The sequence below is a fragment of the Balearica regulorum genome, chromosome 2 (genome assembly GCF_011004875.1).
Source record: "Balearica regulorum gibbericeps isolate bBalReg1 chromosome 2, bBalReg1.pri, whole genome shotgun sequence".
NCBI lineage: Eukaryota > Metazoa > Chordata > Aves > Gruiformes > Gruidae > Balearica > Balearica regulorum.
The window spans coordinates 35,548,983-35,572,125 of record NC_046185.1 but is presented as its reverse complement, the minus strand read 5'-3'; the positions used below and the strand labels follow the sequence as shown (position 1 = coordinate 35,572,125).

The following is a 23,143-nucleotide window of genomic DNA, read 5'->3' as shown; positions in this document are numbered from 1 at the left end:
TGCGCGGGCCGCGTCACGTCCTTTGTTCAGCTCGAGGTAAACGGCCCACCCTGCGAAGGCACTCCTACAGGCCCGACACCTCGCCGCCGCCCGCCCTCCGGCGGGGTGTTGCATGACGTCACCACCGCGCCCCGCCTCTCCCCCCTCTCAGAGGACTGACTGACGCGGAGGGTGACGCCAGCCAGGGCCGGGAGGAGGTGGCTGCGCTGAATGGCTGCAGCGCGGAAAGGGGCGGGGCTAGGGGAAGAGCGAGCCGGACCGTTGGCGGGGGCGGGGCCGGCAGCCGTTGGCGCGCGGGTTGAAGATGGCCGTAGCGGCCGGCGGTGGTCGTGTCTGTTCGTTCCCGCTGGCTGAGGTAGAAGCCGTGGCTGCGGGCTGGATGCTGGATTTCGCCTGCTACTGCCTGTGCCGGCACTTCGTAGAGGAGTGCGCAGCGGAGTTCCGGCGGTGGAGAGGCGTGGCGCAGGGTGAGGGGTGGTGGCGGTTGTCGGGGCTCTGAGGGTGCGGGCACTCGGGGCTCTCAAGCGGCTGCGGTTACTGTGAGGCAGAGTCTGTCCCTGCAAAGTGTGAGGGGCAGCTTTCTTGTGCAGGCTAAAGCACTAACAGTGCTTGTGCACTTATTTCTTGTGTGTGTGCGTGTAGCCTTCTCATGACTGTGGTCGCTGACGTTGAGGAGGTTTTCAGCTCTTTCGAGGTCCTCAGAAGATTCCTGGAGTACAGGGTAGTCTGTTCAGATAATTTAATGGTATCAGCAACACTTGCACATGGTGGAAGTAAAACAGCGCAGGCTGAATTTTTGTTTGCTTGTTTAATCCACTGGTGTTTGAGTTTAGCATGCAAACTCTGCTGGAGTATTGTAAGATAATCACAGTTTGGGGGAATTCTGATGTTTTGGCTGAATGAGACCAGGGAGGAAAGCAAACTGAACTGCTTCAAGAAAAAAGAGGTTGCTGAGAGGCTGGGGTGAGGGCTTTTAGATTATTAGGTGAATACAAGCGTTGGTGTTCATAAAATCAACATGATATAATCAAGCTTGAATGTGTAACATGATTGTCTAAATACCATCAGGGGTTACTGAAGCTGAGGCCTCAGATGCTGAGAGTTCAAGGCTACTGAAAAGTTGAAGAGGATTTAGTGGAGAAATACAAATGTGGTAAAAACTAGAGTAGAATTACTTAAATACACAGAGTTCCTTGGGTTTATATTCAGGGTTATGGTAGAAGACTAGAAGTAATTCAAGGAACTATAGTCTTGCAAAGCTGGAATGAAGCCTGATGACTGGATTTTGAATAGAAAACACATGTATTTAAAATGAGAAATAATTAAGAATTAGAGTAGTTGACAGCTGGAAGCAAATGTCTAAGTCTGTGATAAATTTGATGGATTTATGATGGTTTTTCTAGTAGAAATAACTTTCCTGAAAATACCAGGTTAGAGCTTTTGGGGTTGTTTTTGTGTGTGTGTTCCTGACTTAAGTAAAGGTGATAGTATGACTTGTTTAAACTTCTACAAAGAATAGAGTACAATGGCATGCAGAATGATTAGTGAGGAGATTGATATGAGAAATTTTAAGGGGTAGGAAATCTAAAGATAACATAATAAAGTATATTGAATAGGGGGCTGCTAGATTAAATTATTAATGGTGCTTCTCTGTGTTTGGCCTTGGGAGAATCAAACTCAGTGGAGACTCGTACTGAAATTTCATGAAGATGTAGGTGGGAAGCAGAAACGTTGTTGACACAAGCAGATTTGAATATCTCCTAAGAAGAACAGGAAGACTTTTAACCTTTAATGCAGGCTCATATGGAACTGGGAACTAATAGCAAATCTGGAATTTGTTCCCGGCCTGTTCAGCAACAAAGGAAAGAGTGGGGCTTATTGGTGCTATAAGATTAAAGTCAGAAGTGTGAAAGTCCATGGAAAAAGCTGTGCACAGTCATAAGATTGCATTAGAGAAGTGGGTGTGGATTTTTTCACAGAAATACAGAACTATTACTCTTGCATATGTCAAAGTGAGACCTTACTGAAATAATGATTGGCTGTCAACAAGAAGGTCAATTAATACTGAAGTGCAAAAAGGTAGGAAGGCTAAGGGAACAAGATGAGGTATTTTTATTAGAGGATAAATAATATTTCTGTATAGTTCAGTACACTGCCAAATAGAAGTAGCTAGGTTACCTTGGATTAAGGATTTAAAGACAGACATGCCTTGACAGGATATTATGGTCTACATACCTGAACTAGCTTGGAATAGGTATCTAGATGGCGAGGACCTGGAATTCAGGAATTTCTAATGAAAGGGTAAGATGAGAAATATATTTGAGTGGCCATAGGGAGGAAAGCAATTTATGATTGAGGGCACTATTAACAAACGAATTAATAGAGAAACTGCCTAGGGAGAACAGTCTAGAAAAGATTACTGAAACTATGTCTCTTTCTGTTCTACTTGTGAGTAATTGCTGCTAAGGACCTGGTGTCCACACAGTAAATGTTTCAAGGTTTCTTTTTCTTTGGAATAGCTCTAAAGGAATTCAACTTTTGCACTCAAGACTGCTCTGTTGTACAAACCAAGCACAGGAAGTTCACTTTAAAAATGTACCCCTGCTCTAAATTAAAGCACTAACAGTGCACCTTTAGAACAGAGAAAGCTGAAAGATCTCAAGCTACTTGCCAAGATGACCCCTTTTGTTTGTGGATTGCTCAGCTACAGTATTCTGCCTTTATCTTCAGGGCATGATGATGGTGCTTATATCTATCATTGAACTCATCCAAACTCTTTCTGAATTTGAACTCTGCTGTGGAAGATGCATAAATTTGTGATTATAATGAGTGGCACTTTACTGCTGTTCTAAGGAATGTTTTGTTGGTGGTTTTTTTTTTACTTCGTATTTTGGCTATAGGAATTAAAAGCTCTTGTGTCACCTGTCCTCACTGAAGCAGTTGTAAAGGTGTTCTTCCAAGCCCAAATGACAATATCCTGCTTGATGTTAGCTTAGGTAATCATTTGAGGCTATTTAATTACTTTGTAATTTTATGCTTATCCATTGTTCATAGGAGACGATCATACACTAATAAGCAGGTAGGCTGAGTAGTTCCAAGTAAAACAATGTCTTATGTGCTCTAGTTGTGTCATTGTAAAACCTGGGGGTCCTATGCTCTGGAATCCTGGCTTTTGTTATGCTGACATGGAAATGTATACATAAACACTTCCTGAACTAGGGTGTTCAGGCAAGTCACTTAATGCATTCTTCACTTTTCATTTTGAATGTTTGTGTATTACACTGTGGAGATGAATTACTATATCCAGCACATTAAAATATGAAGTTCATGGTAACCAGCATGATGGAAATAATCTCATGATAGCTCCCATTCTAAAATACATAATTCTTGTGACCTTCCAACCTTGTGAGGAGGATTTCCCCTGTAGATTTACAGGTCTGACCAAGCTCTCCACATAGCTTTGACTGCTTTTGGTCTGTTGGTTGCTATAGCAACATGTAAGTGTTACCACGTGTTTTGTGGGCATTCCACAGAAATGGTCTTTGGAGCAGACAGTTGTCTTTCATAGTAAGTTACTGAGCAAAACAAAATGTTGTTTATTTATGTAAGATAATGCGGTCTTCTAACTTGATGAATGTAAGCTTGTGATGCATGTTACAATATCTAAGTTACTGTTGTGAGCTGTGAGAGAGAGGTTTTTCTGGTCAAATTCTTAAGTATGACTTAAGTTCTCCTAACATGGAAGAGTAGTAACTAAATGCACTTCATCGGTTTCCTCATGAATTAGAAATTTAGTAGATTATGTAAGTCTGAAAACAGTGTCTAGTATATTTCTAGCCACACTGTGGCAGTGCTGGAGCAAGACTGACTTAACTTTTCTCTTCTTTTCCAGCTCTTATTAATGGCCTTTCCAAAATACCTACACATCAGAAAAAAACTGTGTATCTCTGTCAACTTTTGATAAGAATTGCAAATGGAAAAAAACTTGGTAAATACTGTGATTCTTTTTTTTTTTACTTGTTATTTAAATAGATTTGTGTGAACTTGCAAAGCCATGCTTTCACTTAGCCTTTACTGTACGTGTGTGTGTGTATATATATTAAAAAAACTAAAAAATGACTGAACTCTGTTTTGGACTGTCTGTATTCCACATGTGACTGAGCTGTATGCTGGACCAGTGTTATTTGCTACCATGTCTCCTATTTGGCTGTATTCACAACTTGCTGTTTTAGCCAAGCTGATTTTTGCTTCCACACTCAAGTTGCTGGAAGACTTAACCTTTTTGCTGCAAGTTTTCACCACTTGATAAAACTCACTGGAATTTAAGGACTTGAAAAGCAGTCTTGCCAGCATGAGCATGGAAGGAAAAAGTATATTCTAGCCTAGCAGTGTCACAAAGGCTTGTTTTTATAAAATAAAATTTCTTATATTGCTTGTCAAGTAACAACACTCTTGATTTAGTTCAACTTGAGAATAAAATTCTAATATTTAAAAGAGTTCCTAATATCCAAATTATGAAACTTTTATGATAATGCTTCAAAACTATATTGTATACAACACTTGGGGAATATGAATTCAATTTGCATCTCTATCACTGTAGAGAATGAGCTGCGTGGTGAGGAAGATTGCATGTGCTTAGTAGGTATTACATCAGTTGTAGTTGCACAATGTACATGGAAAGCTAATGTATGGTAGCTTTCCTGATTCTTTTCCAATTATTAAAATCTATACTGCTCCTTAAAACAGAGTAGGCTGTTTCAGATGCCAGCTCCGAGTTCAACACTTTGTTTTTACAACATTAAAATAAACTTTGTATGAAGTGTCATATTACTTGACTAAAACAATAGAGAAACGCAGAAATGTTATTTTAATGTGTATATATACATATAATGCTATCTAAACTTTCAGTGTTTGTCTTTTACTGTATTTTTCCTGAAAAGTATTTTTAATTTTTTCAGTATTGCTTACATTGTTTACCTTCTGCCTGAAAAATATTCACTGTAGGGAATAAGAAGAAATTGAGAGATTCTGCTAATGATGTCATATAAAATGAAGGAATAAGTGAGGCTGTAGTTCAGTGAACATCTTGAGCTAAGCTGGCAGTGCATGGGAGGAAAAAAAGCAATCTTGTCCACCTGCCAGCTCCTACTACATCTGTTATGTTGGCACACTTACTTGTGCAGCTGTGCAGTGATCAGACTGGGCAACTCCTTATAGAGTGTGGAAGGGATGGTTATTTGGCTGGGCTAGATTTCTGCAAGAACTGATCCTGCTTGCTGTGAGCTTGCACAAACCTTGGTGTTGGCACAGCGGCACAATGATGTGGGAGGTTGCTTCTGCTTTTTCAGTAACGCTCCTGTGTTAAGCTGTTTGAATTTCCCTCTCAGTTTAACCCCTTCAAATATAACACATTTAAGACACGGCAATATAGAGATAGGGGGGGAAAAAACTTAGGATAGTGCTTATATTACAAAATTAACAGTATCAGTATCAAATGTTTTGATATCTGATGCCAAGCTTAATGTAAGAGTATTATTAATGCCAGCCCAAATACACGATGCTAAACTTAGCACTATTGCAAGTGGCATTTTAAGTGAACAATAATTAGCAGACACATAATCTCCCTTAAAAATGCAACAGTAATGTTATTAGCAAGGGTAGGAAGAACCAGTCTCTCTGAAAAGGCGGCAGTTACTTCAGGTCTATTAAACACATCTGAAGAGAGAGACTAAAAATTATTTGAGGAAAAAGGAATTGAAATTATGTATAGTACATTATTATGTATAAATAATGTAGTATATTTAGCTTTGTCCTTTAAGTTTTTTAAATACCTTTTTTCTTTTTTTTTCTTCACCCCCGAAGAATGCCATTTTGAAAATGATCAAAGAATTTCACCTTTGGAATCTGCTTTGTCTTTCTGGACTTTACTTGAAAGGGAGGAAATTAAGCTGGAAAAGCGTCATGAAGATATTCGTTGCTTGATTCAAATTCAGGTCTGTGTGACTTAATCAAAATTCTTCAGGATGCTACCTATTCCTTTTGCTAAAACAGGGCTCCTTTTACAAAATGCTTGGGCTATTAGCAGGCTGAACTGAATTTTCTAAATTTGTTGTATTTTCAAGTACAGAGTAAACAGATCTGTACAGGGACCTTTTCCTGTCTAAACTGGTTCCTATTTGTCTTGGTTCAAAATTGTTTCAAAAGCTGCCAATCTGAATAAATGAGTTATCAATTGAGAGATTAATTTCAAAACACTAATATCTTGAGCTTTAAAATATCTAATGAATAGCTTTTTTTTTTTTGCTTAAAAATAACTTTTTGTATTGGAAAACTTGTGATTTCAAAGAGAAACATGTAAAAACACGTTGACAGCTACTGGGACTGTGAGAGTCTTTCAGGGAAGGATGAAAGCAATACTTAATAGGTCATTATAGGACACTTTGCATCAATGAGGGTCCTTTTAAATGCCTGATGGGGAGGTTTTAGGCCTTTATACATGAGGTTTAATATTACTTCAGAACTAACTGTTATAACTAGATAATTGTTGGTAACCCTTAAATATATAATCCTCTGGCCTTTGGAAGTCTTACAAAACTGTGAAAGTGTGACTTCTCTTGGGTTTTTTTCACAACTGTCAGATGAAACGTATTTTAGCATATCTTATAATTTGTTGTAGACTGTAGCAGTCCATATGGAAAATGGATATTTCAAGGAGGCTGCTGAAGTTCTTGAAAGGCTGTTTACAGACTCGGAATCAGATAAGGTAGTAACTTGCTAAACTTGCATTAAGCTCTCTCATTTTCAGTGGAGAAGAGGGGAATGGGTTTCCAAAGCTACCAAATGCTACCTGCATAGCTTTGTCCTAATTACTGCCTATGCAGTCACTTGCTAACCTGTGGCACGCCTAAATACAAAAAGAAATCTGTGGCTAGGGGATTGATAGAAATCATGGGCAATTCAGGGAGTAAAATGCTTCTAGCTGCAGTTGTTCTTCACTGTGGGCAGCATCAGTCTAAACTTCATTCCCTTTCACACCTCGTATGAGTGAGGTGTTACTACAGATTCTGGGAATTTGATATTGCTGTTTTCTCAGAGTAAAGACAGTATAAACATTCTGGTAGAGACATAGTAACTCCCTAATCAGTTTGCCAACTCTTTCTGAACCATTGCAGTGCACTCTATTTGTTGTCTCTGATTAGTCTTCTACAGACTGAAGCATCACAGGGAAGGAAAGCTCATTAGCATCTGTAGTACAGAGTGGATATTATTATGGCTGTATTTGGAAAAGAGAATATATGTGGGTTGGGCCACCGCCTGGTTTGATTTTGACTGCATCATTCAGAAAGATGCAAGTTTGAGTGTGTATCTCTTTAAAATAATAGCTAGTGCATGCACATGAATTAGCCGGGGTGGAGAAAAGAGCAAAAGAGGGACTATAGACAAAAAGGAAAAAAGACAAAAATGCTGCCTATATCTTCCTCTGGTGTATATTATACACATGCATACACTCTTCATTCAGATGTTCAGAAAGTGTAGGTTGTAGTAATAGTATTCAAATTCATAAATAAGAATGCAGCCTGTACACAGAAATTAATTCTTGGCTATATTGGTCTGTAAGATTCAGAGTGGTTGGTAGACAAAATGTGAAGTTGTGATTATCAGTATTGATGTGTCCTTAATGCTACTGTACTAAATAGTGTTTTTCCTGAATGCTGTAACCCCCTTTCAATGGCAGTCTCTTTGAGGCAGCAAATGAGAAAAGAGAACCCAGTAATGAGTGGCCTTTTCTGGGTGTTTTTGCTTCATTGACAATCCTGCTTTCAGTGTTATTCCAAAAGGAATGAAAATTAGGATCTCTGGAAAGTTACACTTACAGTTTCCTGAACACTGGAAAGTTACACTTACAGTTTCCTGAACACAGGAAGTAAACTCCTGATACTATGCCTAGTTAACTTTAGAACCCTTTCAAACTGTAGCATGAAGTTGTATAAGCCTATTCAAAAAAACTATATAATCACCTTGTTTAGCTTTGTGCTGTTTAGCATAGGTGCCAAGTTTACTGCAGGATATATTTTTGTGTTTGTATAAAGTTGTATTTTTCTTAGCCTTTAAGGATGAAGTTGGCAACCATAATTAAAACCAAGGATCCATATGTTCCCCTTCTCGAAAACTTCAATTACAATCTTTTGATAAGTAAAATCAAGTCTTATGTTGAACTTTTCATGAAAGAAAATGAAACTAACTTCTTAATACAGGTATGTCAAAACTATTTTCAAAACTTATTTCAAAACAGGTACCTGAAAGTATAAATCTATCTAATCTTATCAAGGGAGTTGTTCAGACAATGTTCAGTTATTGCATTAGATGGAAAGGAAGTTTTATCTTCCTTTGAATTGTTGTCTTAATTAAAAAAAAAAGTTGAATATATGTTTAGAAGAAAGTTAGTAGGAGTAAGACTCCTCTAAAATATCTTTTGAATGTTTTTTCATAACGGTTTTAATTAGAAAAGTAGTTAATAAAAAAGCATCATTAAAATGTAGTCTGTCATTAGTGTATGTTTAAGAGAAGTGGTTCTGAGACTCCTTAAAAGATAATGTAACTATATATTTATGACTTCTCATACTAAGACTTAAACAAAATAAACATTAAACTAAAAGATCAAGACCTGTTAATTTGGCTAAAAGCTTTAGGAATGTCAGAGGAGTTAGGAGATAGAAGACTGTTATTGCTGTTTTCCTGTAAATAAAAAAGCTCCTTGCAAACAGTCTTGCTCAAAAGTGATTTAAATTGGCAAGAACAACATTCCTCCTGCAGTTCATCTTCAGGAGGATTGTCAAGAATTTCTCTTATGTTTACTTCCTCTAAAAGAATATTGAATTACTCAACTACAAAACCACAAATATCTAAAGGTAATAAGAAGCAAATTTTAAACAAACAAACCTGAAGGTTCTCTGGGATTTTTGTTTTCTTACTAGAAAGAGACCAGAGAACTTATTAAATGTATACAAAGTATAATGCAAGGAATACCTTTTAATGGTATCACTCAGCTGTCAGTTTTCAAATTTACTTTTCAAGGCTATTTGAGTCTAAGAGGAAATGGAGGTTGGGAGGTGCTGGAGAAGGCCAGGAACACCATATTAGCTAGGCCCTCTATGTTGCATCCCCGCTGCCTGTGCAAAAAAACCACCCTAGCTTTAACTGTTAATCTCTCTCCTCTTTCTTCTGGTGCCATATGTAAAAGTAAAGGTGGTCTACGTTGGTAGACTGTTTTATAGGCTGCTTTTTCTAGGTTATTGTCAAGCTTGGAACCTACAAGATTGCAGCTCCTACTGTTGAAGTTCTTGCACTTCAAGAAACTTTAATGGGTTAGCTGCCCTTAGAACAGTCCACAGATAATGCATTACAAGGAAAAAGGACGTATACCAAGAAAGCATTGAGCTGATAGTTCTTAATTTTTCTTTATAACTTCTCTTTCAAAATAATTGTTTTAAGGGACAACTACATTTTGAAAGCTACTGTTAACTTTTAAAAACACAATATAGTGGATTTAGGGTTTTTTTTTTTTTTTACTAAATCCTTTATACCTATGTATCTGTATGGAAACATATCCTCACTTTCTCCTGTGTTTTGTTACCATCAGCCACTGTAAAAGAGCCAATATTTTGAAAACCTACAGCTGAAAGATGTGGTAGATTGAGTAGCTATGACATTTCTGACAGTGAATATTTTCTTCTGTGATTGGAAGTATTCTGTGACCAGAATACCTTCCAGTATTTTCATGGATGAATGAGTGAAATAGAGAATGTTTTTATATTATCTGACTCTTATAAATATTGAGAGATTCTGCAAGCTACTGTGGAGGACAGGTTAAGATTTCAAGAAGACTGAAAATTGGATGGATGACAGAAAATTAACAGGAGGCAAAAGCAAGCCCTGAAGGAATCATAGAATGTTTTGGGTTGGAAGGGACCTCAAAGATCATCTAGTTCCAACCCCCCTGCCATGGGCAGGGACACCCTCCACTAGACCAGGTTGTCCAAAGCCTCATTCAGTGTGACCTTGAACACTTCCAGGGAGGGGACCTCCACAACCTCTCTGGGCAACCTGTTCCAGTGCCTCACCAGCCTCACAGGGAAGAATTTCTTCCTAATATCTAATCTAAATCTACCCTCCTTCAGCTTAAGCCCATTCCCCCTTGTCCTGTCACTACACTCCCTGATAAAGAGTCTCTCCCTATCTTTCCTGTAGGCCCCCTTTAGGTACTAGAAAGCTGCAATGAGGTCTCCCAAACCTAAGAAGAAATAGATGAAAAGTGGAAGCAACTGGCTAAGCAGAAAAATAATTCATATTGGGCCTGTAGTGAATTTGTCAACTTTGAATCATTTTGATATTTGAGTGTTGCAAACCAGATCATTTTTTGGGATGTATAGACAGTGTTGGATGGAAGATGGTTGGCTCTGCTTAGTAATGATGGTGCACAACCAGAATTATTTTATGGTTTGGCCAGTAAGTATACCTTAAGATGCTAGGAAAGAAAGCTGATAGCAAAGTGGCAAGAATGACTTCATGTAGACTGTGTTTTGGTTTTTTGAAGGTGTTATTTATTATAGCAAGTAGGTAGGAGGAATCTCAGGAAAAGTACAAATCTTATGATCCTCTACACACTCTATAAAGAGTAAGGAACTATTCCTTCCTCCTCTTGGGAATGAAGGAGACATAACCTTAGTTTGTGGCTAAAAGTTTAGGCAGGATGTTACAAAATTCTTTTGCTAATACAGGAAAGATTAGATCGCAAACCTAAAATCTGATTAGACGTATGTCTTTTGAAAGTGTTATAGGTATTCTTGATCCTGCCATATGCTACAGAGCTAGATGAACTTGTGAGGCCTATCAGTTTTCAATTTCTAATCTAGTTATAAAAAACAGACTTTGGACTACTTTGATAGTATTTGCAGTCTTGATGGATTTCAAAAACACACTACAGTTGTTTTGAAACTACTTAACGGTGGTACCTCTGAGGGGTCTGTGAAATAAGCCCTGTTAGTCCTAATAGTATATGCGTTAATCTTAGTGTAAACTACTATCTAGGTACTGGCTGACTTTAATTTTAAAGTATCAACTCTTTCTCACAGGCAGCCATAAAACAGGTGGAGTCTAAAGGATTGGGAGCAACAGCATTGCAAAACGAAGCTGTGAATGTTGACAAAAATGATGAAAGTAACTTGGAAACAAAACAAAGGTTTGTATTCAGCATTGTGCTGTCCAAGCATGTCCCTCAGTAGTAACTTGAAACTTGCAGAACTAAGAGTAGGTAGAAGGAAGGATGTTAAATTCTTAACTGCTATCCAATAGAAAATTAACTACAAGCACATACTCTATTTCTAAGTTTTGGCTTTCCTATGATTGTTTCTTTTGGCATTTACATCAAATAGCTTGTTATTAAGTTTAAGTATTTGTTGAAGATGCACATTTTTCAGTTGAAACAGCTGTCAGTCTTGTACAACAATAAAAACATAGAAATACTTCACCACTTTTTTCTTTATGTTTGTTTGAGCTCTGTTTAGTCCTGCCCTCTTAATTTTAGGCTGTAGGTCATCTGGAGAAGAAAGAGGATAAGAAAAGGGAATTAGTCTATTACTTTTTCCTTACAGCTAAACACAAGCTTCCCTTACATAGTGATACTAGAGTCATGGAAAATAGTTATGTTGCTTCATGACTCTTGCAATGTGAACCCTCAAAACAATTAGACACTCTTCCAAGAAATGCTGGCAGAACTTGAAGCCCAGTTCCTTTCCCCCTCCTTTGACTTCATTTTGGAAAATACTAATACTCTAGGTTTATCACTACTTGTTTTTCATGGAGAATAAATTGTAGTCTTTGGTCAGGATACAGCTTGTATTTCTGGAGTTTTATACTTGAAATACTTGGCATCATTTAGTTAAGGAAATTGACTGATGCAGACAGAGTATACAGGAAGACAAATCATAAGATCTTTTTTTCAGAAGGACAGTTCCTGACACAATTATATCAGAGAGAGGTATGATGAAAGACATGATCAAAAAAACTATGGAAACAATTCCTAGACTGTGAAGAAGTAAGGTATGAAAAAATAGATGTTTGAAATGCCTCATGTTCAACTTAAATCTGTAATGTCTTATGTATTCCTTCTCCAGGTATAGGTAGGCAAAGTTAAGAGGGTTTGAAGCAGTTAGTGATGTATGCCACTGATTCTGTAGAGAAATCTTGGGATTTTCTTTCATTTAAATCTTGTTGATTCACATAAATGGCAAGTTGCTGTCTAATAAATAATTTTTTTTGCTTTTTAAGATTAACGAAAAAGCAACAGAATATTACAAGTCAGTCACCTGGAGACATAAAAAACACCACAGCAAGGTAAATATTGTTTTGTTGTTGTTGCTCTTGGTCATAAACACTTCGTGAAGTTGTGTATTTTTACTTAATTTCTGTGTTCCTTGCAGGCCTCATTCACAACAGAAACACAGAGCGAGCAATGTTCTTCAAAGTGAGTACTAGCTTATTTTTACACTTTCAAAACAAAGTCTTGTCAAACTGTTCCCCCTGCACCCCTGATAAATGAGTTGGTGGTTTGAAAACTGCTATTCAATTTGATTGGATTAATATAAAAATTATTATGGGGGGGGGGGGGAATACCCTCCCAATTGTTGTGTGTGGCTTCTGCACAAATGCAGATTTGGGGTTTCCCACATTTGGGAAACTATGAAATGGCTTAAGGTTCCCTGGCAACTCATTTTGCAAAATCATTCACTATTTTCTGGTTCACTTGGGGTTTTATTTGCTTGTTTGTTTTACTGGGATTTAAGATATTCTGTGCAGAAGAAAGCTGCCAGAGAGTACTGAAACTCATCTCTTTCTGGCTTTGGACCTAGATAACTTTGGGAGGGAGAAGCTAAAGATGTTGGCTGATAGGGAAAACAAATTGTAGTGTAAAAATGTGCAAAGTTAAGATTTCCATGCATCTTCCTGGCATTACTTTTTTAAAACTTAGAATATGGGTTATGTAATATTTATAAGTAGGTTCTGAAAACCATTAGTACCCTCTTACCACAAAGAGATGATGTTATAACCTCAGTGTGTGACCATATTGGACTTGGAAGGACATATATCTTAAGATGCCTTGGATGCTTACCACAGAACCTGACACGTTCTATGGAAATGATGGAACCTGTATACGAAGTATCATAGCTCTGATTAGTTTTCATTCTATGTAAAATGAGACCAGTATGTACAGTAAAAACATTTTACCAAAATGAAACAACAATGTTTCATTATTATGTACCAAAGTTTACCTAATTGTTGAAAATCTAATTCTTCTGTGAGCTCTGTTGCATAGAAAATACTGTGACTTTTTTGAACAGACTATTTTTTGAGTCCTTGGACTAAGGTGACATTCATGTGTATACAAATAGAAAAGTGCATTCATATATAAACAGACACTGAAGTTTTTGCAGTCTGTCAAAGCATATCAAAACAGTGTACATTCTTGTCTCATGTAAATGGTAGAATACAAAACTGCTGCCTTAATGTTGGCTCCTTATTGGTCTGGATGTATATTAACTGCCTTCTAGGTCTGAACAACTTGCAAAATGTGGAAAAACATGGAGATGCTTTGGCTTCTGGCCGAAGAAGACAGGTTTGTACCCATTTTCTATTCTAAATGGAGATTAATTTTATCTGTACTGCATAGAATATTTTTCCCAATTTCATTTGACTCTGAAATGCCTGGATTTAAGATTCTCCACATTACTCGAGCTGTGCTACAGCTCCTGAAACTTTAAGTTCTAATTCCTGTCTTGGAAAAAAAAAGAAAAGGATCTTTTTTGTGCAGTCTCAGATATTGTTGCTAATGCTTATAAGCCTTTAATTTGTGGAAATATGCTGTTACTAAAGCTTAGTCTGTCCCGTCCCACTCAGGGGGTGAGGGTGAGGTTAACTTTTTAATTCTCTGCGCAGTAATGAGAAGTAAGGACAATTACTTCAGAGGTTCAAACCAACTATAAATTTACTTAAAATTCAGTGGAACTATAAAAGATAGAGGTTTGGCAAAGGTCATAACAATGCTCAAAATTTAGCAGAACTATGAAAGGTAAGCATTTAGCAAAATGTGTGACAATATTACCCTAATGTGCCGAAAATTAAGTTACAAAGAGAGTGATAGAGAGGAAAAGAAAGAGAGAAAGAAAAGAGAGAGAGAAAAGATATCACCACCCTTGGATCCAGCAGTGTTCTCTGCTCGTAGTTGCAGTCTTCAGGTGGTGGGCGCGCACCGGAAACTTATGTTTCCACTTTTTATAACCCGATGTGCCCACCCCATAGGCAGGGGTCTGTCATCACTGAGTAGGCGCAGTATATGCTCAGGAATGTTCAGAAATGTTCTAGAAATGAGTCAGTGGGTTGTGGGGGTCCGGGGGACTCACTGCCCCCCCCCCCCCCCCCCCCCCCCCCACTTCAGGGCTGACCAAGTGAGCGGTCATCTGTCACAGGCACATGGTGCACAGGGCACAGATGGTCATCGTTTACGTGTTTTAGGAATAGAGGAGTGGTCTCACAAGACATTATCCTGCCTCCGCAGGCTCCGTCCTTGTTCATCACTCCCTGGTCATCATCATCCCATCCCTGTCCATGTCAAGATGGGTGTGACATTCGCTTGTTACCAGGGCCTCACAAGTCTGATTCTTTTTAAAACATGAAAAAAATAAAAAAAATCTTTGCACTCTTTGCATTAAAGAATTCAGAATGTCATTTGCCTATGAGTTTTGGGCAAACATCAAAGATTTCCCCACACATGCACATTTAGAAGGTTAAAGATGTAGCATTTTTTTAATTCAATAATTTGCTCATATGAGGTGAAAACATATATTTACTTTGGAAACTCTTCTAGTTTTTATAAACCACATAATAGGGTCTTTTTATAAAGCTACATTTCAAATAGTCCTTTGCATTCTCTTCATGGGTAAGCCTACTTCATTGAATTACTTTAAAATAATCCTACTATATTCTCTATTTGTGAGAAGTACAGAAGTGTATGCCTTAATAGAAGGCAATTTGACTTGAACTGTTACAAACTGATTTCTGCACATAGCTAATTTTCTTTAGTTATGATAAACACTTCTGAGTGAAACTAATATTAAAATAAATTTATTCCCACTGTTGAATTCCACTTGAGAATATGTCTTAGGAAGTAATATGGAGTCTTTCTGTTTAGATAACAGTGCAAGTTATCAACATGCATCCATTTTGGTGTGAGCTGTTCCACTTTTCTGGGGTTCATTTTGACATTTCATTTTTCATATAACAGGGAAAGACAAACCTGCTTATGTCTTTTTCAGACTTTCCTTGAGGAGAGTTGTACTTATTCCTAGTTCTTCAAGCATTTTTACTGAAGTTGAAGTACTGGTTAAATCTTTACATGCTGTCCTCAAATTGGTTGAGGTCCTAATGACAGCTCATCTATTGCTGGAGGTTAAGCTCCCTGCTACATAAAAACAGTTTTGCACTTTCTCACAAATCTCAGGAATAATTAAATCACCGAGAGCCTCCTTAAAAGCTGCAAGTAAAACCAGTCCCCTAAAATAAAAAATTATCAGCACTTACTGGATTTGCTTGTTGCCTTCAAAAACATAATAAATTTATTCCAACTTATACTTGGATAGATACCTTGTCAGCCAGTTGCCAGTGAGCCTGCGCACTTCCATCAATCTTGTTTTCAACATCAAGATTTAAACTAATTGGACCACAACTGACACAGAGCTAATGACAGCTTTATATTCACCTATTTTTATGTTGAGGTAGTCTGTTATGGGGTCAGCTACAAGCACAGTATCCAGGTCTAGGGCTTGTGCACACATCTCACTAGGAAAAAAAAAAAAATTGATGTTGTGCTTAATTCTGTTACTATAGTTCAACCTTAATTGAAATGTAAAGATTAAATTTATGGAAAACTACATCTGATAATAGCAAAGAACTCATTGAAAATGTTAAAAGCTTGAAATTAGATTCAGAACTATGTTTCTTTTAAACACTTAGAAAAGTAGGCATTTATACTCTGTGTGATGTTTATGCCATACTCCCTGCCAGTGAGACCTCTCATAAATATTGTATAGAAAGCAATGATACTGGCCTCTTAAACAATAAATCTGTTCCTCTGCTTAATAACCTAGGTTATAAAATTGCCTATATGCATGAAAGAATGCAGTGAATGTCAGAGCTGTTGACTTCTAGAATGTCCTTTTCCATGTAGTCCCGCTTTCAATGTTGGTATTGTTTGCTCTTGTTTTGTAAATGGCATTTCATTGCAATGGTTCAGTACCCGTTTTCAGCCTTTCATTGCTGTGTTTTCAGTTAGCTGTGTGCAACAATCTGCAGTGCTAGTGAAAGGAAGTGTACTTTATTTTCTTGTTTCTAAATTAGGGGATGCAAGAGTTATATAATTTAGGGAACTGTTTGTACTCAGCTTCATATCCTCTATGTGTATGGCAAGTCTTCTGAGTTGTCTAAAATATGACTGACAGTTTGCTTAAATCAAGGAATGTGTCTGAAAATCTGGGGTTTCAGAATTTAGTCACACTTGTATGGAAGAAAAAATTCCACATGTTTAAACTCGGAGGAGAAAAAAATCAGAGCAGAGTCCCAGAACATGCAATCAAAGGAAGATGGGTTACTAGAGCATAACTGACTCTAAGGAATAACAAGACCTTTAGATGTGTGAGGGTATGTCTGGAGTGTCTGTCTGGCAAAGTCAAGCTGTCTCTGCCAGCGTTCTGAGCTAGCCAAATGTCACATTGCTCTGGACCAGGCACCGTGATTATGTTAGCTCAAGCGTAGCGCTGCATTATGTCCAGCAGTCTCTCGCCCAGTCTTGGTAGCTTGTAACAGTGCAGTGCTAGAGTCCATGTAACTGCCATCCCAGAGGGCACAGGCATTTGGGGGCGGGGGGGGGGGGGGGAGCAAGTTACTGCTCTATACTGTTCCTCAGTGAAAAGAAAATGAGTCAGTCTCTAGTTTATCTGTAAGGCAGGCTCCTCATTTATATGTTGAACTGAAGAAGTTTATTTTTAAAAAAGCACAATATAAGCGATTTAAAAGCAAAATGAGCAAGAAACAACCCTTTTAAGAGCAAATGTAATTAATCATTACAAGAAGTAACAAGGGTTGCAATTGTCTCTGTTGCTGGAAGTATTTGAATTATCTGGTGCTGTAGGTCAAGCATAACTGTTGCTTGAATAAAGATTTTATTTAGGCAAGTTTTCTGGCATGCTCTGAAATGAGATGAACTAGATGGTTCCAAGAGCATCTCTGGCCTTTTAATAATAGTAAAAAAACCCCACCAAACACCATTCACTGCTAATGTTTCAAAAGATCTGTAGAACAGGAAGTACTGGAAAAAGGAAGTATTTTTGATAAAGGGTAGACTACTTTAGAGAAGTTTTAGGTTTCTAACTGTTTAGAAATACAGCTGAACTACCATTCTTAATTCTTTCACTGCTTAGTGAGGTTTATCAGTGATGACAGGTTTTTTTGAAGAGGCACTGATAGTTGCAATAAGCTGGAATAAGTCCAACTTTCAGTTGAAGTTTGGTCTTCAGGTACCTCAGCTTGCCTTTTGTCTAGATGCCAAATTTTTGCTTTTTGCAGGATAACCAGAATATAACTTTGATCAGGCTGAATGTTATCTAAGCTCCTTCCCACCCAGAGACACCCACCCGTCTTTCACCTCTGAGTCCTGCTGCCACTTTTAGCAGCTTACCTTCAAGGGAAGGGGGGAATGATGCATAATGGCACTCAAAACTGTCACCTGGCCCATCCCCAGTGCCTGAACTGTTGTTGCTCTTAAGGGCAGAATCTTTTAACCCCAGAAGGGTTCCAGGTCATAAGAGAGGAGAAGGAAAGGAAAAAAAATATTTTATTTCCGTGGATGAGGGATTTATCTGAGCATCCTTGAACACACAGACCTCGTGCCACTGACAATCACACTGGCTAGCCCTGGATTGTCCTGCCTAGCCACCCCTTGTGCGCAAGCAGGATGGTACGTGTTTGTCTAACTGCAGTAGCCGTAAGAGATTTACACCTCCACTGGGTACGTTATTTGCAGAGTTAAGTGATATTTGTTCCCCTGTAATTCACATATTTCTTCTGTATTACTCAGTTCTAATAGTTGGCTTTATCAAGTTTAAATTTCTGTAAGTTGAGGCTGTTCCTCAGCAGCTGCCTTTCCCTTTCTACCCAATTACTCAGTTTTTTGAGAGTTTCAATTGTAAAGGTCAGCCCGATTCCCAGGCTCCCTCCTGCTTTATAGCCAACACCATTTATCCATTTGATAGTTGGAAGTGATCTGTTACTTGCAGGAGGTGCTCTTGTACATCCTCTGGTAAACCTCTCCATCCCCCAAACTACAGATTCTATGCCTTTACTTCAGCCATTTACACTTTCTATTGTTGTTCTACTGTTCTAGAAATATCTTGTTCTCCCCCACCCCTGTGCAGTCGTTCCAATTAACCTGAGGATTTATTAGTGCTAGTCCTGTTTAGGTGCCACTATAATGCTCTAGAAGTTTGCTTACAAACTTAACACTAGGGGCACATTAACAAAGGATTGGTCCCCCATCACGTAAGGACCACATACGTTTAATCTCAGGAATACTCACAACTCAACCAGATCCTGCTGGCTACAAGACCGATAAGGGATGTTAGAGGAGCCCTCCAGCAGCCCCAGCCCAGCACCTGGCCTCCCTGCTCAGGCTGGGGAACGCAACTGCTGCTTTCCCATTTGCAGTTTTGTCCGGTAGTGAAGCTGAGCACAAATCCCAGAGACAGACACAGGACACACAGAGAGGACACTGACACAGCTGGTCACACAGACTGCCGTGGACAAGGTGCTGTCCTCAACAGCACCCTCACGAGGTACCCATGTACAATAATTTAGATCAGGTCACAGCAGAAGTGGCTTGTTGCTGTGGCTGTAGGAGAGGACAGGGAGCAGCGGTGACAGCCTCTGCTGGTGTGAACTCCGCTCAGCTGGGGCAGCTACAGAGTTCCTATAACCTTTACAACCCATTTCTCACCAAAACTGTGTCAGATAAGCAGCATATGATATATAACAACAGTGAATTAAATCCCTCAGACAAGGAGGGTCTAGACAGGACATCTTTTTACAAATAGTTCACTCCTTTGCCAATTAAATCCTTCTGACCACTAGGACTGTTAGCTGCAAATGTTTCTTAACTACTGGGGCCTGGAAAGGCCTATAAGACAGTAACTATTTTCCTTTCACACACTGAATGGGTGTAAGTAATTGCGCTGCTTTTGATCACTTGCCTATGTGAATTTCATAGTGCCCTTATGAACAAAAACACTGACTTTTTTTGCTATTTCAGAGCAGTTCCCAAATAAGTAAAGCACAGGGAATGGTTAAATGCAGAAATAAGAGAGCATCTTGGTTGGATTTTCAGCAGTTATTTGCTCATGACATGCACATAAACACATGTAGATATTTTAAAAGTCCGGTAACTAATGATATTTAATATGGAATCTGCTGGTGTTCACAGAGGTGCTAGCATAAGACTAGTGAACATTGACCATTTGTCTCTTTTCATAACTTACTATGGTCCATGAGACCATCAGGATCAGCAGGACATCTCCAGTGCAAGAAGCAGAAATGAACATAGATAAATTGTAGATGGAACAGCTACACAATACAATTCTCTGTACGTCTCAATCTCACTAAATTTACATTTTTTCTGTGATTTAAGTCATTACATTTCAGATTTTGGGGAATAAATTTAGAAAGAACATGCTATCAAACTGCAGGTTAAAATACAAATTTATACTTTTTAGGAACGCTTTCCTATGCAGTTGTTTTAACTGGGGATCCTGTCTTGTGTTTGTATAAATGATATGCAATTCAGTTTGCACAGGAGGTGTGCTGACCATATTAGTTGTGTATTAAGCAAACAAGGATTTGAAGACATTTGTGGAGGATCAGATTCTAGCAGAATAAGTTGTTTTAAAATAATTTCATATTAAAGTTGCCAATTGCTATTCTAGAGTTAAAAAATGACTGTGGTTAAAAATGGGCATGATAGGATATATATGAGCTGTAAACTTTTGTAATATATATACATGTGTATTTCTATAAAGCTACAATAAAAAAGTTTATACTCAGTTCTCCCTCACACTTTAAAGGTAAGTTTTTTAAAAATCAAGTATTTTATTTTTAAAAAATTCATTTTTCTTTCACTTTCTGTGCAGTCTTAAAATTGTTTATATTGAGATATTTGTATCAAGAAGCAACTAGGGAAGAACTGGTATAGTGGAGAACTTCATTGGGAGGGATTACTTACAGATATATAACTGCAAGTAATTTTCTCTCCTTTTATGAGAGTAATGTCGTTCCCTAAAGATGAAAAAGCTTGTAGGTCATAGCAGTGAGCCTTAAGTAGTGGGCTCAACAAATGGCCAAAAACAAGTGCATAGTGTTACTTGAGGATATGGCTGATCTCACTTCCAAATGCAGTATGTATCATTTTGCTTCTATCAGCATTGTAAATCCTGTTGTTTGTTTGTTTTTTTTTTTCTAAGCACACTGAAATTCCTTCGTTGTTGGTAAATAGTGTCTTGATTCTCAGTCCCTAGGTTAATGTGTCACAAAATGCTTTCTCTCTTGTGGTGCATACTAGGATTAATCAAGAGTTGTCTTGGCTCAATTAGCAAATAAAGTACAACTTTGGAAAGCATGTTTTGAATGAAGCAAAATGTTACCCAGTGTCTTTTTTCTTTTCTTTTCCTCCTGTAACTTGTGAATGTAAGCATGTGGTTCTCCTTCCAGGTGATGTCTGCTACTGTGTTGTAACACTTGCCTTGGTAACCTTTACTGTTATTTAGTGTCAAGTTATGGTGCTCAAAAGAAATCAAAATGACCCTAGTGACTCAGACATCTGTACTCTGTAATACCTAGATAGCTATATAAAAACTTGCTTTTATATTTGCTGTAAGCTTAGGTCTTATATGAACAAAGAAAGGTATTAATATATCTGGTATTTTTCTCTGTTCTTCCCCTAGCGATGGACTTACAAAGAAGACTTGGAACTGAAATCAGGAATAAGGGAGTTTGGAGTGGGTAACTGGGCTAAAATTTTGGTCCATGGTGACTTCAACAACCGAACTAGTGTCATGTTAAAAGACCGGTGGAGAACACTATGCAGGCTCGAACAAGAGTAATTTCAACTACAGGAATCAACTCTTCTTGACCTTTCCCTACATAAGGACCTAGCTTCTCTTTTCAGAATAACAACTTACTTTAGTCTGAGAGTGTCCAGCAGCATTGCTGTCCTAAGACATGAAACAGAAAAGTAATAAGGTATAAAGGTTCATGTAAGCTCACTTGCTTGGTTAATGATGACTTAAATGTAAAGCCTGGCCTTTCATCTACAAGCAATAGATGACCTAATTTCTGAAATGTGGAAATGCTTGCAGTGATTTAAGAAAGATCAATTATGTGCATGGGGGTATTAAATGACTGGCAACATGTTTAGCTTGATAGAAGCTAATACAGAGTTAAGTGTTCTGTATTTTTAAAGGGTTGCATGTCTAGTCAGATAGAGCTTTCTGTCATTTTACTTGTTGCCATATAATCCATTCTAATCTGATTTGCTTCACATTGAAATTTTGGTCAGACTTGTCATTTCTGTCAGTAAGTTATACCAAAAAATACATATATATTGGTATTAATAATTTTACAAACTTTTTCCTTTTTTTGCAGTTACAACTGTGATACTCCCTTTAATTGTACATTTATAAGTAGTAAAGGTGATTCTTTTTTTTTAAAGTATTAAGCTTAAGTTCTAGATGGAGGATTATTTTGAAGTTTGTGTATTGACATAATAGCACTTTTTATCTCGCAGAAGAGATGGAAAACATATGAAAAGTAACAGTACGATACTAGCTCTTAACATCTCTTGATTATCTTGTACTACCTGCCTTGTCTTGAGAAGTGGCTGCTTCTAGACTAGCAGGAAAGGGAAAGTTCAAAAAGGAATGTCCTGCTCATGAGAGACTGTAGCAGACAACCTCAAGAAAAACCATACTTTGCACTGTCATACTGGTGACTTAAACATATCACAGCATTCTTTTAAAAGTGAAATCTCTTCAATTCAGACGTTTTCTGTACCTTTGTCCTTGGGTAAGGTTTTTCTTTTACAAGAACCTTACAAAGAAGAGCATCTGACCAAACTGGTCTCCGACATGTTTTTCCTGACTACAAAGGAAGAGAGATAGTCTTGAAGGCTAAAATGGTCAGGAAGTATTAAGATAATCTCTCTGCTTTCCGTGTTGGAGGCCTGCTTGCATTAAGATAAAATGGTAAAGTACAGTTACAAAGGTTTGTTTCACCCTCTTATTGTGGACAGGACCTCAGGCAGATTGCCTTCCTCATTCTTGCCACCGGATGCTACGGTTTCTTCTTGCAGCTGCTAGAAACAGTGGCAAGCAGTAGTCTTTAGGTTCCACAGAGATGCTGCATATCTTAACAGTAAATTTTGTGAACTTTAAGGTGTAATTTCTTTTTAGCAAACATTGTGAATTTCAGGATCTTGATAAAATACAGGCTTTGCCCTTCAGCAAGGAATTCTAGAGCCGCTGTAAGCCAACAATTCAAAAAAGTCAGAGCAGGTATCTGACAAGTGAGGAAGTGCAGTGTGCAGCCTCTTTAATGTGGTAACAATAATACAAGGTAAGTAATGGGTAACAAAACAAGCATTTGAGCTACCTGCATAGCAGTCTTGCCAGTTGCTCTAATATTATGGGTTTCTATGTTAATCATTGAACATTGAGCAGGTTTTTTTTAATGTTAGCCAAGGCTTTAGTCACAAAGTCGTTTAGGTTCATCTGCCATAAAGTTGACACTGTGTATCAGTGATGTGAAGTTCTGAGCAAAACTATTTCCTTAACAATGCTGACTAGTCTATGTCTTTATGAAAGTGGCTGAGCATGAAAAATGCAATGTAGAGGAAGAATACCTATCCACTTGTAGTATAAACAGCTGTCCAGATGATATTGGGAAGGAACAAAGGATCTAAACCCAAATCCAGTTTTAGCTATCAAACTTTTAT

At 38.0% G+C, this 23,143-nt stretch overlaps 1 protein-coding gene across 1 annotated transcript; it reads left to right on the top strand.

Annotated features, from left to right (window-relative positions):
• Nucleotides 1-210: 210 nt before the first annotated feature.
• On the top strand, nucleotides 211-23,121 carry TERF1 (telomeric repeat binding factor 1). Its single transcript, XM_075743880.1, is given in 11 exon segments — nucleotides 211-249; nucleotides 251-467; nucleotides 3,893-3,988; nucleotides 5,863-5,993; nucleotides 6,677-6,763; nucleotides 8,106-8,255; nucleotides 11,133-11,239; nucleotides 12,328-12,393; nucleotides 12,480-12,523; nucleotides 13,608-13,672; nucleotides 21,096-23,121. Coding segments are annotated over 11 exon segments (1,161 nt in total). The 3' UTR covers nucleotides 21,255-23,121.
• The last annotated feature ends 22 nt before the right edge of the window (nucleotides 23,122-23,143 follow it).